Genomic DNA, 21,823 nt, shown 5'->3' with positions numbered 1-21,823 from the left:
TGACTCAATGGACCTGGTTTTGGGTGGACTCTGGGTGTTGGTGATAGACAGGGAGGCGTGGCGTGCTGCGGTTCATGGGGTCACAAAGAGTCGGACACACCTGAGCGACTGAACTGAACTGAACTGATTCTAATGTTTTCTAGCAGTTGGAAGTATTTTAAATACCAACAAGCACAGTGTTGTCAAAAACTGGCAAAGATAAAAATGAGGGTAACTTTCCCTCCCTTCCCCCCAAAATATTCTATGTCTCCTAATTCTGGGCCATGGAAAATACTGCTCCATGACTGATTTTGTTCAATTAGTTAGTGTAGGAAATAAGCATCAGGCAAAACATCTATTCTTCAATTTTCCACATTACATTTAAGTACTCTGATATGTCTATGGTGAGCAATTTGTTCTTCCACTACATAAATATTTTTCCTCCCTTTGCGTACACAGCATACAGCCTATTAAAAAGTAGTTGAGCAATTCAATGTTAAGACATTCATTGTCACAGATATGCCATAGTAAATATCCTTTGGGTTATAGAAGGCTTGCTAAATTGACATTTATAGGATTCACTAAACTAAATTCCTCTTTTTTTTTTTCCTTTTATTAAGTCTTCAGCTTACTTTGGAGATATTCTTGCAGACTTCCATGTCTCATCAACTCTGTAATAATATAAATTGGATCTTCTAAAGTGCAAACAGCATAAAGCTGGATAAGCTTTGGATGTCTTAGGTTCTTCATTATCTGTGCCTCCCTCAGGAAGTCATTTGGATCCATTGAACCTGAAACAAGAAGAGGGGAAAATCACTTTATGTTATTGAGGCATTCCTGTCCTCAGAGCAGCCTGGTGGGAATCACCGAGATTGCTTCCTGCCTCTCAGTAAAGTAAGAGTATTGGTGTCACAAATCTTCAGATTTATCAAGGAAGAGAATCAGTTCAACCAGGGCAACCTAATAACTGAAGTGTTGGTGCATCAGGGCTGTGCAGCTTATATATTATGACCTGTAGGTGAAGAGAGGTTGATTCAGGTCCATATGAAAAATGAAGAAAAAAGGAGAGACTGACAGTCTAATTGATACAACAAGGCAGGCATCTTAGGAATACAAAGAGAAGACAGTCTATTAACATGAACACGGAAGACACTGAATGTTTAATTACTGCAGCGAATTTTTCTGCCCAGAATCCAAAGACTAATCATTGCCCTGTCCTTGGTACCCACTGTGGGAAGAGCCAGAAAACTATCCTAAAAAGCAATGACATTCTACCATGTTTGTGTCTTTAATTCTGTAGGGACATATAGTATAGACCAAGCAGAAAACATTCATGAGCCCCTCCCCCAAATTAGTGTTTTTTTCACCACTTGAAACTGACATTCCACATTGTCTCATGTACTAATACCTCCACAGTTAGAGTTCTAATAGCTTGATAAGGGAGACATTGGAGCCTATTTTGCAGACTTATCTAAGTTAAATTTTGCATTTATGTTGGCTCAACTCTGACTCAACATGCAAAGTGCCAAGTAGTTACAATCACATAGAATTTAAGAGAAAGAGGGCTACCTGGAGTTTACATTTCCTTAGTCATTTAAAAATCTTTTATTTCTTATACAATATGATGTTTCAGAGTCACTGATGTAGTTGAAGGAATACTGTCATTTCACCTCTCTGTATTCACTATCAATAGTGCAAACATTTTCACTGATGCTCAGAGTCCATTTTGTTCCTATTCTCTCATTTTGAAGACTTCACAGCTAATATTTGAACCTCAAGCATGGATAAGCTTTGACACTCCAAGCTAATACTCTGACTTGTTCATTAATACTTGGTTAGAAAGAGTTACGTGTGACCTGCAGTCTATTTCACAGAGGCAATCTATCCTTTGGTATGCCATTTGAGACTCTACCCAGGCTCAATCTAGCCCTACCTCACTTGTGATCTTGAACAAATTACCAAACATCTCTGAACCTCAGTTTCTTCATCTGTAAAACATGGCTAATAATTCCACCAACATCATAGAATCAATGTCAGGGTAATAGTATTGTCTGGCACATATGTGTTCAATGAGTGTTGACCATATTTGTACTATTATTTGCAATCATATTCTTAGGAAAACCAAACAGATCAACTACAAATATCTCTTCACTGACTAAGGAGAAGAGGCAAGGACTTACAGAGGAAGGATATGGGGAAATGGCCTATTCTCTTCTCCATCAGTTTTTACTGAGCTCCCTCATTTCAGTTTCCACTGGTTTGCTCCACATAATCAAATAGGATCAAAGTCTTGAATCACTGTGGCAAAATGGAGCTAAGAATAAAAGAGGCACCCACACCATAATAAGGGACCACTTAGGGTTGTTGTAATTAGTTTGGCCTATGGTCAATTAAATATATAGTGGCATCCTGCCCTCACCCCCAAATAATCTGATTCATGAAGTTTCCAGTGAAAGCATCAATTATGATCTTCATTCAGACAATTTATCTACAATATGTTTCTACGCTGATGCTTTGGTGGTCATAGATTCATGGGATACAGGCCACTTATGTATGTGTATGTTTTAGTCGCTCAGTTGTGTCCAACTCTTTGTGGCCCCATGGACTACAGCCTGCCAGGCTTCTCCATCCATGGAATTATCCAGGCAAGAATACTGGAGTGGGTTGCCATTTCCTTCTCCAGGGGATCTTCCCAACCAGGGATTGAACCCAGGTTTCCTGCATGGCAGCTAGATTCATTACCATCTGAGCCATCAGCGAAGCTTAAATCATTGCCAAATCAGACCATCTACTAGAGCTGGAACCAGAGGACATCAGGAGCTTCTTCAGGGAAAGCTGGACCAGCTGCACAGCAAGCAGACCCAATCTCAATGCAACATTAAATATTAATTTTTGCCTGTCAAAGCTACTGTGGGAGTTGATTTCAGGCTCGTCTTTATTGCATGGCAGTCTGCTAAGCAATAAATAGCTGAGAAGATTGATTAATGGCCCCAGTGAAGTGAAGACATTTAAGCAATCACCAAAGCTGTTTGCTGCTATTACACTGTAAATCAATAATAATTATTCCTGTTGGAGAGAAAACTATCATGGAGCTTTTTTTTTAATATAAGAAATCTAATTTTTTTGTTCTGTTTTGACCTGTGAAAGGCCTTCCTTAGAGAGCGATGTTAGGATAGATAGCTAGCTGCTTCTTTTTTGGAAAAAAGATGATAAGATTGGACAGTAAAGGTTAGTCTCAATTTTCAACAGGATTAGGATTCAAAACCACATACCTGCAGTAATTGTGAAAATCTCAGGTGCTGGGATCGAGTATTGCAGTCACCTAGCAAAACACTTGCTTGGTGTCCAAACCAGCTGTCCCATGCCCTCTTGAACATTTATAATGGTAAGTAGGTTATAAAAATCAATGTATGCCATCCTGGTGCCCATACCTGGCTTTAATGTTTTTACTGCTACTGGAGTGGTATTGTTCCACAGGCCTTCCCACACTTCACCGAACTGACCGGATCCTAATCGCTTCAAAAGTTGTATGGAGCTGCGGTCAATCTCCCACTGGTCCACAGTTTTATATGACAAATCAAAGGGAGCTGGGACTTGTATCTGTTTCACAGAATAATTAGAATACTGGTAAGAAAAAAGTTATATTTAACAATTTTTTTGTTTGAAAATAATAACCTAGGTACTTTTAGAGACATCACTCTTAAAAACAAAATATTGTAAATTTTATCCCAGTTACTTTAAAATGAAAAGCAATAGTGGTAGAATCTGTGCTATTACCTCGTCCAGCTGCTCTCCTCCCAAATCCTGCTACATCAGGCACCTTGCTGTCCATCTGTCCCACCCCAAACCCAAATGTCCTCCTCCCACTTACCTGGTGAGCATTCTCTCTGTATCCTTGCCTACCTAAATCAAGGGTCAAGGTCAAATGAAGATCCACCTCATCCACAGTTATTTCCCCAACTCTCTGACCCATAGCATCTACCATATGTATCATCAAATTTCTCATAATTAATTTCATCTTTTTTCAATTAAATTTACTTATCTGTTCATTCATTTACTTAATAAATAAATATTTTTCAAGCAGCAACTAGGCTTCATTGTGTAAACAAAACAGGCAAGGCCTCTGCTCTCATACTTCACAGTCTAGTCTGTCATCTGTCATTAGATATTTATCTTATTTCCTCCACTAAGTCATTGGCATCTTGAGGGCACAGAAGGTCACCTATGTTTTGTAAATCTTTTCCCTATCTGAATTCAACACTATTGGTTAAACTAAGTATTTTTAAGTCATGTCTTGGTATCAGGTGAGCTATTTCTTAGCATAAGCTTAGATATTCTTGTGAGGTCATTTCTGTACCATCTAAGATGTATACGCATGCATGCTCAGTTGCTCAATCGTGTCTGACTCTTCGCTACCCCGTGGATTGCAGCCCACCAGGATCCTCTGTCCATGGGATTTTCTATGCAAGAATATTGGAGTGGATTACATTTTCCTCCTCCAGGGGATCTTCCCGACCTAGGGATCGAACCCTCGTCTCCTGCATTGGCAGGTGGATTCTTTACCACTGAGCCACTGTACTTATACCAAATTGCATACTCACCTGGCAGGATTTAGCTCAATAAATTACCTACATAATGATCAGAAATCTTCAGCTTCTATTTGTCTATAGAATTATAATCAAGCATCACCAGGAAGCTTTCAGCAGTCATCCAGGTATAAACCACAGGACTGGCTATACTATTGACTGTACATGAGACCTGCACTCTGATGAGGAGCTGAGGCTTTGCCCAACTAGGGTGACTGATCACTATCTAACTTTAAACACATTTAGGTAAAACATGCAAACAATGGAATTTAATGACAGATGTAGATAAAAATTCTATAAATGTTATCTCCTTCCACCAAACACCAGGCCAAACAAACTGTTAAACAGTTAAATGATATCTATTATATGCAGACAACTGGATAATGAACCTGGTCATTTCATGTTAATATTCTTGAATACAGATCATCTAAGTAAGAATTATATTCCAGCACTTTTTTCTCCTCCAGCCATATCATTAAATGCTCCAATATCAGGATGTTAGATTAGTGTCTTAGTGCAAAGAAAGAATATTTTCTGTGTTCAGTGATTGCTTAAGGTCAGGACTCGGCAAACTTCTTCTGAAAAGAATGAGATTGTAAATATTTTAAACTTTGTGAGCCATATAGGCTCTGTTTCAACTACCAAACTCTGCAATTATAGCAAAAAGGCAAAGACAATTGTAAAGGAATGAGCAAGTCTATGTTCCAATAAAACTTATTTATAAAAATATTGGGGCTTCCCTGGTAGCTCAGTCAGTAAAGAATCTGCCTGCAGAGAAGGAGATCAGGGTTTGATCCCTGGGTCGGGAAGATCCCCTGGAGAAGAAAATTGCAAACTACTGCAGTATACTTGCCTGGAAAAATCCCATGGACAGAGGAGCCTGGTGGGCTGCAGTACACGGGGTCACAAAGAGACAGGCACGACTGAGCGACTAACACTTTACACTTTCATAAAAATATTAATAAGTGTGGGGTAGTATTGGCTCATAGGCCATAGTTTGCCTATCCATGCCTTAGATATTCAATGACCTTTTTTTTCCCTGAGCTAACATATCATATGACAACAACTCCAATATCTGAAGGAAAAAAGTAACTTCAATATTGAGGAACACAGCTTGAAAGCATTTCACCTTTAAGCATGGTTTTCCCAGCTTGACACACAGGCCATCACTTGTCTTGGTGTAGTGACTCACGAATTCATTCAGTGTTGAAAAGGTTCTTCTCCGGGTGAGGAAAAAGCCCCCTTCATCCAGTCGTCTGATTCTGTAGTGTTTCACAACCCCTTCATCTAAAACTGGAACCCAGAATAAGTCCTTTTAATAAACTTGCCAAAGCAAAAGAGATTTGCTTATTTTGTGATGATAGTTCCATGCATGGAATAAAATTTCAACAAGTTCTATTTATTTCTCAACTTTCCTTTCAGAAAAGGCTTCAGGAGGCTTACAAAAGCATATATAGCAGAATAAAAAGGAAAAAAAGAATGGGAAAATCATATTTTAAAGGAAATATAAAAATAAAAGAGTATGGTTAGCACTAAAAAAAAACCATGCTTTGAGGCTTAGTATACTTGTTTAAAACAAGCTATAAAAGTGACTGTATTATTCTAGCAATGTAAAGAAGGAAATAGTTTCAGAAATCACAGTGTTCACAAGATAAAATCACAAAAGATATTTAAAAACAGTTCTTTCTGGTACAGAGACAAAGGATAATTTTCTCCCATTAAATTATATAACATGGACACTGAAATAAAAGTGCTCTCAGGAAACAAAATCTGTGTATAGATATATAGATACAGATATGGAAAGGGAAGGAAGGAGAGATAGAGAAAAACATTATTCAGCATTAAAAAAAAAAAAAAAAGAAGAAGATCCTGTCATTTTCAACAATGAATGAAACTGGAGGCCACTGTGCTAAGTAAAATAAGACAGAGGAAGACAAACACTGCATAGTATCATTGATATGTGGAGTTTTTTAAAAATGAACTTATAGAAATAGAGTAGACAAATGGCTGCCTGGGGGTGGCATGGGAGGAATAGGAATAGGGAGAAACGGATAAAAGGGCATAAAATTTCAGCTGTAAAATGAATAAGGTCTAAACATCTAGTGTTTAGACAGTAAACACTGGTGACAGTAACTGATAACACTATATTATATAGTTGAAATTTGCTGAGAGTAATTGTCACGTGTTCTCACCAAAGAAAAGAGAGAAATATATGAAGTGACAGATATTTTAATTAACTCGATGTAGGGAGAGGGAATCATTTCATGACATATATGTATTTCAAATCATCATGTTGTACATTTAAATATCTTTTTGCCAATTAAACCTCAATAAAACTGAAAAAAATCATATCATCTGCATACATGAAAATATTTTACTTTCAGTTCTTTATATTAAATGTAGAGGGTAGGCAAATATTTAGCTCTTCCAAAAATAACACAAGGTTCTTAAATCATAATTTTTTGTGTCTAAAACACATTCTGTACTCTCTGATCTGTCAAGTTACCATTCCCATTGACTATAACTCTTGATAAAATGTTAATTGCCTTATATAATCATCACCAAATAGAGGTGTTTTATTAGGATATAGAACTAAGCTCATACAGATGTCTGTATATGGATTAAAAAGCTAAAAAGAAAAATAAAGAGAGGTGTAAACAATATTAACCTCAAAGTATTTCTCCATAAAGCAATAAAAAATATTAGAAGTAGGTAGCTATGTTATCAATTATATCTGCAATTTATATAAATATTGGCCTGAAAATTCAAGTTTGCCATTTATCAAAATGAATAGTACATAAATTGTAACTGAGATGTCTAGCAAAGCAATATGTCTCTAACTGGAAATGATGGGAAGCATCACCATTTTTTTCCAATAAAAAAACTCTTTTTTAATCAAGATGAACCATATCTGGCTCCAAACTGAAATGAACTACATGGAAATTAAACTTAAGAATTATATTTTAATGCATCTCAAAAGGCCTAGTGACTTCTAAGCCAGAGACTAAAGTCAACAGTTGACTGAAGGGTCAAAATACTCGTGCTTTTCTCAACAAGGGATGCAAATTCCAATGATTGATATGGCTTTGGCAATTGCTATTGATTATAGAGATAACCTAAGTAAATGTTTACCAACTATTTATAGATAAAAATTTAAACTCTCAACTGTAAAAAACAGCATTTTCTAACTGGTACATGACCAAAACACGGCAATGTCACCGAACCTCCATTTCTTCAACATTAAAATAAAAGAGCAGGCTTTAAAAAATTTCCAAACGTTTCTACCTTAATGTTCCAACATTTCTAATAACTGTTGCTTTCTCTTTCTGAATTCTCATTTCTTTTTGTCCTTTCAGAAAACTACAAATTGTGAAAACTACACATTACCAAAAGAAAAAGTCATTCTCATCTTGCAATCTTAAATACCCCTTGAATGGTTTTTCCATGAATTTTCTAAAAGCTAGATCTTCTTTGGGTCTCAATTTAAATCCTCCGAACCAGCCTCCTCCCATCACCCTGTTGCATGTACCCTTCCATCTCCTTTCTCTCACATCACCTAGGTTAATTGTGATGGTGGATTTATCTCAGTTGAGGTGGCTCTGTGAATTACAGGGTCTCTGTGTCTTGAACTAATACCTACTCGGATCCTGACACAGAGTAACAACTGATAAATATTTGCTAGTTGAATGAGCGATGTCACTAAATTTTAGATTTGAAATGAAATGTAAGCTTCTGAAATGTCTGCTGCAAAATTAAATAGCTAGCATTACTGATTCAACAGACATGAATTTGAACAAACTCCCAGAGATAGTGAAGGACAGGGAAGCCTGGCATGCTGCAGTCATGCCACCCCACAGGGTGGCAAAGAGCTGGACATGCCTTAGCAACTGAGCAACAACAGCAACAAATTTTACAAATATCATTACTTTGAAATCAAGACTTCCCCAGAATTTTATTTTTAAGTAGAGGAAAACAAACCCAACCCCAGCATATAAATACAATTAAAAGACAATCATTCATGTTTATATCTAATTTTTTAAGTTTTGCAATAACACAGGATGTGTACTTCATCTCTGATCAACATCACAGATTATATATGTGTAGTTCATTCAAGTTTTCAGTCTAGGCAAGATTATAAGATATATATATATACACACACATATATATTTTTAAATTAGATCACAGAAGCCACCTAAGGTAAATTCAATACACTGGGTTAGGATGAAAGCACATTTAATGTTATATTCCTGAGTAATCAGATCCAAAATTCATGTTGTTTTCTTAAAGTGGTTTTAATTTGTTAGTAATGAGCCCACACATTTGTAAATTGCCCATTCCTAATAAAGATTGAATTCAGACGATCTCAGAACCAAGGAAAAATGAGTTTTCTATTCCTGTTCTAGTTCACCATGATCTTTATTATTGAACCAAACCTATTCTACATTCTACAGGCTATGAGTGAATGATAATGCTCATGCCATTCTTATTGTGAATTACTGAGTTCAGACTAGTTAAAGTATTTTAGTAGTTTAACTGCAAAACATACAAGGCTAGCTATACAATGGAATCATCCATCAACAAACTCAGGAGCAGCACAATTGAATGAATTGAGCTACTAGAAGGCCAGACATCCCAAGCTTGCGTCTTGACTCACATTTATACTATTTGACCTAGGGGAAAATGTTTCACTTGTCAACTGATTAATCTACCAGAACATGTCTAAGAATTAGGATATATTGCAACAATGCAGGTAAGCATGTATGTGGAGTACAATGAAGGCTTATTGAACATTGAAAGAATTCAGCTATTTCTGCCCACGACCTTCTATAAGCATCATGACACTGGTCACCTGATTATTTGGCCACCTTCACAACCAAGGTAACTGTGCAACAATCCATGTGATATAGATGCAGTCTTATGATTTCAGTCCCATATGTCAGGCACAAATGCATTTACAAGGAGTTGGTGGCAGTCATAAAAGCCCAATTTCTCCTAATGGTGAGATCTTATGTTATGTCTCTAATGTTAGAAAAGGTGTTTGTTTACCACTGCACAAAGGAGTGAGATTTCATCAAAAAACACTTTCAAAGAGTTTTTTCCTCAATTTACCACATGACTAACTTATTTAGAACATATTAAGTAATTCTGATATTCCAAAATTAAGCTTTTAAAAGACAGAGCCTCCAGAAATTAACTTTAGAATGCAGTATAAACATTAAGTTAAAGGCTGTGTCTGTGAGACATGAAGACAACTTATTAGGCTTAGTGAAAAATATCAGTATAATGAGCAGTTTGGCATTTTACAGATAAACAAATGGTTGAATGAGCAGATTTTCATTTTTCAGCTGGTCTTCTTGCATCATCTGGGCATAGCCTTATTCCTACTGACTGATAATAATCTGCTCTCATACTGAGTAAAACAATGTGACTTAGATGATTGAGCAAATGATTGAAAATCAAGAACTCACTGCTCTAATCTTATTCTGCCAGTGATTTGTTCTTTGACCTTCGGCAAAGAATTTCATTTCAGTTTCCTTATCTAGAAAATGAAAATAATGATCTTATCTATATACTCCCACAGGGGTAGTTTGAGTGTCATTATTCACAAAGGATGATAGATATTTCTAAATGTCCAATGTGTGAGTACTATATTAGAATATCAGTATTATCAAATAGCATTGTCAACAAAAGAAAGCCACTTCCAAAGTAAAATTTTCCACTCTTTGCACAATAATGACTACATAACACAGTGGCTACAAAACATATTAAGTAAAGAAACTGCTATAAATTCTGTGTGAGAGAACTCCTTCACATGTAAACCCCTGTTTAGGTTGGTTTTTACTTTTCAAAACTATTACGCTCATGATAACACCTACTACGCCATTGCTTCAGAAATTATGTCAAGATAGTTCTATACCAGTAAGTAAATAATATTTGAGTCATTATACTGTATCCCCCATTAAAACAGAAGTGAAAGTAATGAAAGTGCAAGTCACTCAATCATGTCCAACTCTTTGTGACCCCATGGACTGCACAGTCCATGGAATTCTCCAGGTCAGAATACTGGAGTGGGTAGTCTTTCCCTTCTCCAGGGGATCTTCCCAACTCAGGGATTGAACCCAGGTCTCCTGCATTGCAGGTGGTTTCTTTACTGGCTGAGCCACAAGGGAAGCCCAAGAATACTGGAGTGGTAGCCTATCCCATCCCCCCCAGATCTTCCTGACCCAGGAATCAAACTGGGATCTCTTACATCGCAGGCAGATTCTTTACCAACTAAGCTATCAGGGAAGCTCCCATTAAAACAGAATCCAAAATAAACATCCATTTTGCACTATTTTGTTCTACAGCAAACAGAGTAGAATTCCAGTACAAGTAGTTTTGAAAGAACAAAGTATTGATACAGACGTGTTTTTTTTTTGGTGAAAAAAAAATCCCCCAAAACCAAAGAGAACAAACGGATTTGACTCTTTTCATGCATCAAACTCAACTAATGGGCTGGTCCCCAAGGTCACCTGCCTCCCTGCAAAGCATACTCAGCTATGAACATCAGTCAGTAAGTCTGACTACTAAACTGCTAGGTTAAGTGAAAACACTTTAAGAGAATATCTACATTAGGTGACTCAAACAATTTACTAAAAAAAGCTATTTGAAGGGTGGGGCATGGGAGGGAGGTTTAAGAGGGTGGGGACATACCTAAACTCATGGTTGAGTCATATTGTTGTAACAATGTAACAGAAACCAAAACAACATTGTAAACCAATTATACTCCAGTTAATAATTTTTGAGGAAGGTGGGAGGTGGGGTTCAGGATGGGGAACACATGTAAATCCATGGCTGATTCATATCATATGTATGTCAAAAACCACTACAGTTTTGTAAATTAATTAGCCTCCAACTAATATAAATAAATTAAAAAAAAAAGAATTTTTTGAGAAAAGCTATTTGAGGATACATCTGATAGCTCTTGTGTCCTGAGATCTTCCAGCATTGTTACTGGTCCAGGAAACCCGTTGATGTACTTTTTAGTCAAAGACAATATAAACAATCATATTTACAGGCAAAAATTAACTGGCTTTTCCACATTATACAGCATAGAAATCCATGAGCCTGAACCACATCTCTGTCCAAATACTTAGAATCTTTTTGAGAAAACCACTGGTCTTATCCTCAAGACCTTTATGGTCTAATTCTTTATAAAGGCAGGCCAATCCCCTGTCAAAGCTGGCTCTTAAATTTTCAGAACAAAATATCAATTTTGTTGTTTATACCTATGATATGATATGAAGATGAGCATCACTTTCATTAATACATAATTATAGCAATCAATATTTTGTCATAATTTAATTTAAAAACATCTACCACCATTTTACATGAAAAGAGCATTTGCAGCCTCTGATATTGCACAGAGCTAGAGACATGATGCTGATGCTGAAGCTGAAACTCCAATACTTAGGCCATCTGATGCGAAGAAATGACTCATTGGAAAAGACCCTGATGCTAGGAAGATTGAAGGTGGGAAGAGAAGGGGATGACAGAGGATGAGATGGTTGGATGGCATCACCGACTCAATGGACATGAGTTTGAGTAAGCGCCGTTGGTGATGGACAGGCGTGCTGCAGTCCATGGGGTCGCAAAGAGTCAGACATGACTGAGCGACTGAACTGAACTGAACTGATATTGCACAGAAAGTCTCTGAGGAACAATTTGACTCTTTATTCCTCTCAGGACTCTAACTTCTCACTTAGTATTACATCGGCAATAAATCACCAGGAATTTACATTCATGGATTATATTATCTCAGTTTCCTACAGAAAATTTTTCACTAGGTTAAGATTTAATGTGACACGAAAGCCAGTGCTTCTACTTTTCAAAACTTACCCTAAGGAAATAATTCAAGTATTTACATGTATTTATTTAGTTATATCTCTGCTTTGTTCCAGAAAGCTCCAAAAGCTTGCATAAATCACCAAAATAGAATAAAATTTAAGGGAATGAAGGAAATAGGACAAAAAAGAAAGAAAAGGATGATGACTCCAGAAACAAGGCTGGTATACTGTATGTACGGTATTCTTTAGATTTCCATTCCATTCATGTTTGCTAGATATGCACCAAAGATTTGGCTCTCTGCATTTTTGACAGCTCACAGCCATGAGGGAAAATCATTCAGTTACCTGGTTCCCTGAAGAAAATATTAATAAATTCTTATTCAAAAAAACACATGATTTCTGGTACTGAAATGAGAGAAATTTCTCGTATGAGTCCTCATAAAGAAAAACACAGAAAATGTAATAAGCAATATCTCCGTCAACATTCTTAAGAGTAAATACATTAACACATTGCAAAGGGCTGGTTATTAGACTGTCCACCAAGGTGAGCCAATTTCCAACTTGAAATTCAATGAAAGCATTGTATGGGAAACTAAACACTGTCCATCATCCAAAACAGGGAAAGCAATAAGTATAAGGATATTTATGCAACATTTTTATAGCATGATATGACTGGTAAATTGCAGCAAATCTTAAAATTGAGAATTAAAAATAAAATCATAAAAATTATGTAGTAACAAGAAAAATATATAATGTGTTCAGTGTAATAAGTGGGATAAAAAATTAAGAGTATAATTGCAAACATGAGGATACATTTGGCTGCTGCTATTTCCTGGGGTCCTTTCCTGCTGAAGAAACCCAGCTGAGGTTCCTTGTAAAAACCATAATTGCATGAGGGCTAAGATGATTTAATTTGCCAACAGAATAATAGTTGTGCTAGGTTGGCAGATTTGTGAATATTTAACTCATTCTGTTTTTTCAAACCAACTGTAATAAAAGTACAGTGAATTTAAAAGCATATACATAATGCTTCCCACTTTATAGAGAGGCAACATAATTAACCACCTGAGACAATGTCCACACATATTATTCAAGACTGTCTACTAAGATACTTGATATTCTTTATATAAAGACCTCTATGAACTCATTTCTCTTTGAACTTGACACTTAAAATCATAATGCATCTCTTCTCACATAACCCAGTGAGAAGCACAATATGGTTCCATTTCTGCCCTAACTGCAAGAGAACCCCAAGCTAAAGTGATTTCTAAATTGTGATAATTATCTCCCATTAGAGGCTCAGCAAGATCTATTTCTCTGTTTTTTTCATTGATTTGTCTTTTTTAATGTTTAGCTGTATTTTGTGTTTTTTTAATGTTTGCTTATTTTTTTATGTTTAGCTCTGTTTCAGCAACATAAGCCAACTTGAAAGCTTTTGTAGAAGAAAACACATTCACAAATGAAATGATATATAATCAAATAAAATGGCATATCTGCCAAACATAAGAAAGAATCTCTAATTAAATGAATTGCCCAACACTGAAACAGGCTGGTTCTCTGGGGTTTCTGGGAGGTTTAATGCTCCACTTAGAAAGTTAAAATTATAAGGGATTTCTTGGAAAAAGCAATATTAGTTTAGACAGTTTTTGCAAATTCTACTAGTCTATCAAAAAAAGGAAAACATGATATGTGAATGGCAAGAAACTTTACATATGACTGAGTCTAAATCTCTCTTTTATTGATGAACCTAGAGTTTCAAAATAAACTGCTAGTAGTTTGCAGGGCTGGGATCCAAGTCTAGTCATCTAGGGTGTCCTATTAATGACAGTAGAAATAGTAGAAAACTTTTAACAATTTATTTCCTGTTTCCTGTTTTGTTTCTCATTTTTTTCAAGAAATAATTGATTGATTTCCTAGGAGAACGTTTGAGGACTTTTAGAATACCATCTTTATTTTCCCTATCAAACTCACCCCAAACTCTCAGGAAGCCTTCTCAGTGATGGAGAATGCAAGCCCTGAATTCCTCTTCTCCTTCTTTGCACCCCAGCTCAGTAAGTAGCAGACATAAACAGAATGAACATGAAAGTCATGGAGAAATGTAATGAAAGGCAATTGAAATACTTTGAAATGAATTTTTACCTCCTTGGGAAAATACAAAGGACCTTCTCATGTATTAACTAATTGATTTTCATAGCAGAATACTGTCTCCTTCCATTTTTCATTGTTCTCACATATGCGAGACAACTTTTAGTCATTTGCTCATTATGTTCCTGCTGTTTATTTCAGACAAGTATTAGGTGAAGTGTACACAAGTCTGTTTAGATTTGGCTTCATTTGTCATAGCTGGTGGCAAACACAGCTCTGGTCATGTTCAAGTAAACATGTCACATAAAGACAAACCATCTCCTAGTCCTAGGCTGCTTTTGGAAGGCTGGCCAACCATCTTCCTAATGCCTCTTACTAGTTCAGGTGTGAATCAGGTGAACAACCATGGATACTCAGCATGATTCACCACTATCCCCAGAAAAAGAGTCCAAAGTACATGTTTCAATGCAAGGGGGGGTCAACACCTCCATCTTCCTGTGTGAAAGGTAGTACTCTTAATGCACAAACATAAAACCAATTGGATTTTTATTGAGCATCCGCCTTAAGCAAGCACTGTGCTAAGTGCCTTTTTATGTCGTATTTTATTTAATTCTCATACCAACCCTAAGGGATGTGGATATTTCTTCATTGTTTTACAGAGGAGAAAACAAAGTAGAGGGAGATTAAGTAAATTTCCCCTGGATACAAAGCAGGTAAATATTCATTCTATGAGTCGAAACCAGGCAACAAAATGCTGAATCCCACACCCCACACTTAATCCCTCCACCAACTGTCTCCTTCTATTGCCAAACAGCAAGTATTTTTAGGCTACTCTCACAAGTCACTGCTCACAGCTCTGGGAGCAAGTAGGCTTATGGGTACTATTTAATCCTGAGATGAGGATAATGCTACGGAGAAGGTCTATTTCTGCAACTGACACCTTTTTAAGGGAGACGTAGGTTGAACATTCTTCCATCTAATGCTGCGATTCCACTTTTCTTATTCTTACTAGATCTGAGTCTTCTCCACCTACATCTTCTCCTTCTACATCGGTTCTGACCTGGACCACCGCCTCAGCTTTCACAACCGTCCTTGGCGACACTGCAGACACACGGCTTCAGCTGACTGTACTAAATGTAAAGTCACAACTTTAATTCCCATGATCGTATTCCCCAGTTTCCTCCCCACTTGAATATTCTCTCTCAGCGAATGGCATTGCCATCCTGAGACCCAGACAGCAAAGCTAGAGATTCAGGGGTCACCCCTGATTCCTCTGCCTTCCTGATTTCTCATCTCCAACTGAGCATTATATCCTATCAACTTGTACTCCCCATCACCATCACCCTACAGCGTGTCCCCTCAGTTTCTCTCTTCTGGATCACTGCTTTCCCTGTCTCCAACATCTCTGTCCATCTTCCACAGTCACCAGAGTCACCTTCTAAAACCCAGATCTGAATTTATGATTCTCCTTTTTAAAACTCTTCAAGTGTGCCCCATTGCCTAATGGTCATACACCTTAACGGAATTCTCTTTTGCACCCTACCCTCACGGTTTCAACACTTATCAGTAGTTTCTGGAAGGCACCATGATGCTTCCTCTTTCTGCACACTTGCACAAACTGTTTACTCCAACTAGAATGTTGTTCTATTTACCTATTAGAGACAAGTTCATTTCTCAAGGTCCAGCTCAGGCTCTTCTCCTCGATTGAGCCTCCAGACCTGGGCAAGCAGAGTGACTCACTTGATCCTTCATAGCCCACTGTTAATAGACTTCTATTGAACCCATTCCACAGTGTTGCTCCTGGGTATTTACCCTGGACCTCTCCTACTGGCTTCTGAGCCCTTTGATCACATTTAACTGGAGGTGCGAGTGGTAAAGAACTCGCCTGGCAGTGCAGGAGATGTAAGAGATGTGGGTTCAATCCCTGGGTCAGGATGATCCCCTGGAGAAGGAAATGGCAACCCACTTCAGTATTCTTGCCTGGAGAATTCCACGGACAGAGGAGCCTGGTGGGCTATAGTTCATAGAGTCGAAAAGAGTTAAATATGACTAAGCGACTGACCATGCATACATACACACAATTAAGTGAGACATGAGGCCAGTGAATCAATCACTCTTTCTTGGCTTCTGATAGGTGCAGCATCCTTCCCCATCCCGTTGACTTAGGGTGTGGGTGTGTGACTTGCTATGGAGTGGGGGCAAACAACATATGGCACATCCTAGCAGAAGCAGTAAAGGGTCTGAATAGTAGGTCTCCTCCCCCCTTACCCCTTCAATCTTCTGCTCTCCACCAGGAGAGTGCCATACCTGGGGCAGTGGCTACTCCTTTGACCTAAGTCCCAGAACGAAAGCTATGTGGAAATGAACCTAGGCTTTCTATCTGGGACAGAATCTAACCGAGCGTGACCAAGCAACCTGTCACATGAGTAAACCACTGAGATTCAGGAGCAAAATCTGATTGATACAGGACATTTTAAAGAAAGCAATGTGACTTCTGAACGAGATTTAACAGCTGCCAAAAGATCTGATTTTGGAACTAGCTATGCTCAGATCTAGTTAGGTTACCTTTGATGAGCAACTTACTCTGTCTTGTCTCCAATTCCATCAATTACAAAGAAAGTGTCTTAAAAGTCCTTTCCAGTTCAGATTCTCTAATGTCTACCATTCTAACAAGGAAATAAATATAGTCATCATAACATTCGAATGAGGTAAAGAAAAATTATGACTGCTACTTTCCAAAAGAGAAAACTGGGACACAAGCTTCAACACTTAAATAAAACCTGAAAATTCTGAAGACTCGTCGTTATGACAAAGGCACCTGCAGGGAAAGACAGTGGGCTGCATGTGGAGTAACGTGCTTGACGCTTAGGATTCTGCCCTGTCTACTGGGCAGCCCTCCCACCCAACAGCAGCCCCATTAAAGTATCCAACCCTCATTTTTTGCAAATTAAATTACCAAAACAACCACAGCAAAGTGCTGGTTACACCACAAATTTCAAAGAGGAAAGAACAAAGCTAATGTCTTCTTCCTGCCATCCCAGACAGCAATGATCATATTGTTAGTTTCAGAGTCCCATCATTAAGCCATGACACTAAGCTAGGATCATGGGACAAGCTCTCCAAAGGCTTGGGTTTGAATTTTAATGACAATAACATGTATCTACATTGCCAACTTAGTGCCAGGCAGTGTTCTAAGCACTTTTCATGCATTAACTCATCTAATCCAAATAATAACCCCAGGAGGCAGATACTATATTTAATCTCCATTTTACTAAGAGGATTTCCCTGGTGGCTTACACAGTAGAGTCTGCCTGCAAGGCCAGAGACCCTGGTTCGATCCCTGGGTCAGAAAGATCTCCCGGAGAAGGAAAAGGCAACCCACTCCAGTATTCTTGCCTGGAGAATCCCATGGACAGAGGAGCCTGGAAGGTTACAGTCCATGGTGTCGCAAAGAGTTGGACATGACTGAGCAACTCTTTCTTGCTTGCTTCCTAAAGAGGAGCCAGAGGCACAAAGAGGCTAAGTGATTTGCCCAAAGCCACATTGCTCCTAAGAGAAAAAAGCCAAACCCATGCAACCAGGCTGCTGAATTTCTTTCTGTTGACGGGAGAATCCAACTATCACGCTGATGACCTCATCTTCCCAACCTAGATAATCTCAGAATAAAATTCTGCTTCCAGGTTTCTCTCAAATTTCCAATGTAAGAAAGTAATCCTCACTTCTACTCCAATCCATCATTATTCAATATAGAAAATCAAAATATTTCCCCTGATTTCAACTATTTGCTTAGTCTTGTAAAAACCAGAGTTAACACAACAAATAAGTAGATACCTTTCCTATCAAAGTGTGTCTTTTCTATTTAGCTGGCATTTCTCCTCCACTACCAACTAGAAGATACACTTTATGAGGGCAGGGACTGTCTTGTTTACCATTGTAGCCCAGCCTTCTGAATACCAACTGCACATAGTAGGCATTAAAAAAGTATTTGATGAATGAATGAATAAATCACAAGTTCTTTAAGGCTTGGATCATCATTTTGTTCAGGATTATACACATAAAAGATATAAAGAAAATGATGCTTACTAAAATTATATGAAAATAGAAATATAAGTTTTGCTTCTTTCCATTTATATTTTTTTCCCTCCATATTTTACTTCTGGCAAAAGATTTTTTAAAGTTTCTGCAGGTGAAAAGGAGATAGCTATGAGAGAGGATTTAAGGAAGTTTCCTGCCCCACTGAAACAAATAGGAAAATAAATTTAGTCTCTGCCATGGCTAGGCTTTTAAGACATCAGAATGTTTTCTTAATTTGTAGTTCCCGTGCCAAAGCATCTAACAACCTGATGCATTAGAAATGATTTCATGATTGATGCAATGCTGACAAATAGTTATAAAGTAGCTAATATACATGTATCAGTTGAAATACATAGTTTAAAAATTAGAGCTACTCATTTATTAAATTGGATTGGGTCTATTTCATTTACTTTGTATATCATGAACACGTCTTATGTAACTATCAGGACACAGAAAATAGATAACTTGAATCATTAAGAAAATACAAAGCTTGGTCAATTTTTTGAAATTAGTAAAATTATTGCCAGTAGGATGTGGTTTTATTTATAGCACAAGTTGATAGAGATATTTTAAAATTAGAAACTTCTTTTACACTTCTTATCCTTCCCCTTTCTTTAAATTAATGAGTCGCGGAAACAGAAAATCTAAACTAAAAAACCTGTATTGTTTCCATAACGGCATGCTATTTCTTGACATGCCACTAGAGGGAGCACATGCTTGACTAAAAGCCCTCCTTGGCTGCAGTTGGGAAGAGTGGGGACCAGAAAGTAGAAGTCAGCGTGGTGTTTTGGTTTTAAAATAAAGGTACACATATAGCATTCAGCATTGTAGACAACATCCATGTTTGTGTAAGCACCATGTGAAATATTCTCATTAGGCTTAATTTTACAGTGTTGTTTTTTTTTTTTTCAATAACACGTTTTCGCCACTTAGACACTTTATTTAAGAATTAGGTAACCATGGGGGGAAAAAAAAAAAGAATTAGGTAACCTTGAAATATAGGAGAAGGCAATGGCACCCCACTCCAGTACTCTTGCCTGGAAAATCCCATGGACGGAGGAGCCTGGTAGGCTGCAGTCCATGGGGTCACTAAGAGTCAGACACGACTGAGCGACTTCACTTTCACTTTTCACCTTCATGCCTTGGAGAAGGAAATGGCAACCCACTCCAGTGTTCTTGCCTGGAGAATCCCAGGGACGGGGGAGCCTGGTGGGCTGTCGTCTATGGGGTCGCACAGAGTCAGATACGACTGAAGCGACTTAGCAGCAGCAGCAGCAGCAACCTTGAAATATAAACATTTATTTAGCTATTATTTCCATGAAATATAAACTAAACTTCCTCAAGGCTGGTGGTAAGGAGGAGGAATTGGAAGGCCTGAGACTCTCTGACTTTCATTTCCAAAGTCAAGATATCTTAGTTTCCTGTTCAAGCAAAAACTCAGCACCATGTCTCAAATATTCTTCCTTATCTATGCCTCCTTTTGTATTCCCCTGCTCAACTCTTCGCTTAATCCTTCCCCTTTTTCCCCAGTTTGAGATCATCAAGTTCATATATTATCAAAGCCCAAGATCCAGAGAGAATTGGTTTGACACCTCAAGTGTGGCAATATCCTACTATCCAAAAATATAATCCATATTGAATTTGGGTGCCGAGAGAAAAAAGTTTTTTGCCTGTGTATCTGTGTGTGTGTGTGTGTGCACGCATCTGTGTGTGTTCAGACATAAACACAGATATATGCACTACATAATAAAATGTTAATTTAACTTTATAGAGTAAAACATCTGAAACATAATTTATCAGTAGTAATGTTAAGAAAAGGGAGGCATAATATGATTACTTACCAAAAAACACCACTTGCTATTATGGGCAATGATATTTGCAATTAAGTTGAACAAAACTAAATTATGACTTTAATTAAAAGGCATTTTCTAAGATGGCACCAATGTTTAAAATTTAATACATTTTATATGAGATACTGGAGTTGTTAACATAGAATTTTCTTTCTGCACTGTGTGCACTTTTTAAAAAGCAAAACGTCTCTAACCGATATCAAAATGCTCCCAGAATCCACAGACATTTCATTGCATAGTAAATTGAAGAAGCACTTTTTCCCCAACCAATTATTACTTGCCCCTCCTTGGGATATACTACTGTATTTACATCCATGGCTAATAGTAATAGAATTCCTGACATTCTCTTGTGGCCACTGTGTCCACATCAATTTTAAATGAAAAATAAATGGAAGCTGGGGGACTGATAATGAAACACACAGCCTTTTGCCATTGGTCAGCATCGGATTAGAATGAGTCAGCAGGTCTTAGAAAGTTTGGGAACAATAGTGGGATCTCAGCAGTTAGTGAAAAGTGAGTTTGGGTCTGAATTCTGGGCCAGGCAGAGAGATACAGGGCCACAATGCCAATGACATCCTTCTCCAATTCTGTCTTCCCTACAAGCCTTATTACCTGGAAACAACTAATTTGTTAAGGTGAGAAGCTGTCTTTCTAAAATAAGTCTGAAACACAGCAAATAGGATTATTTGTGATCTTACATGGTCCAGACTTCAGAGGTTTAAGAAAGCGACAATGGCCTTGCTTATCTTTGCTGCTGGTAGATGACACGGTAAAGACGTGAGCATTTGAGCATCTACCGTCTTCACAAACTGTACTGGCAACTATGGAGACAGAGAAGAAGCGTGAAACAGAAGCAATAAACGTATGTTGCTTCAGCTCAAGGAGTGTATAACCCAGTTTGAAAAGCACATTTTTACCTACAGTGAAAGAGTAATTCATAAATTTAAATGAATCTTTGAATATGTAAGTTCAGCATGAAGTATACACACAAGGTCAACATGAAAGGGTACACTTCTTCCCCAACGAAGCTGCTGCTGTTCCCATTATTTTTTGAATTCCCTTCTGAATGAATTTATAAGGCATGCAGAAATATTTACCAAGTTATAAGCTCATGGTATCACCCAGGTTAATCAGCCATATGATTCAGAAATTTCTTCCAGTGATTCTGGCCACTCCCAAGTATCAAAACTGCCCTTAATGAACATAATAATTGCCCCAGCTATGGCCTTTCACGTAAAGTGATATCCTTTCTGTAAAGGCAGTTCTGCTATTTGTGAGATACTTTGGTTCTAGAAATTCTAGTATATTTATTTTAAAAATTAAATTATGTTGCTGCAGAGACCAACCTTATATTCTCAAGAGTAGGTAGCAGGCTTCAAAGCAATCACAAAGTACTATTGTAAAACTGCTGCACTTTCCATGG

At 37.6% G+C, this 21,823-nt stretch overlaps 1 protein-coding gene across 1 annotated transcript in view; it reads right to left on the bottom strand.

Moving 5' to 3' along the window:
* FRK (fyn related Src family tyrosine kinase) overlaps positions 1 to 21,823 on the bottom strand; it is a 97,124-nt gene that overhangs the window by 12,033 nt on the left and 63,268 nt on the right. The window contains exons 3-5 of the mRNA XM_065911376.1: positions 5,695 to 5,858; positions 3,411 to 3,579; positions 612 to 770 (exon numbers count right to left, since the gene is read on the bottom strand). Coding sequence (XP_065767448.1) covers positions 612 to 770; positions 3,411 to 3,579; positions 5,695 to 5,858 — 492 coding nt within the window. The remainder of the gene's footprint in view (positions 1 to 611; positions 771 to 3,410; positions 3,580 to 5,694; positions 5,859 to 21,823) is intronic.

The sequence above is a fragment of the Muntiacus reevesi genome, chromosome 19, assembly GCF_963930625.1.
Source record: "Muntiacus reevesi chromosome 19, mMunRee1.1, whole genome shotgun sequence".
Taxonomy (NCBI): domain Eukaryota; kingdom Metazoa; phylum Chordata; class Mammalia; order Artiodactyla; family Cervidae; genus Muntiacus; species Muntiacus reevesi.
This window is presented reverse-complemented; position numbering and strand designations above follow the sequence as displayed.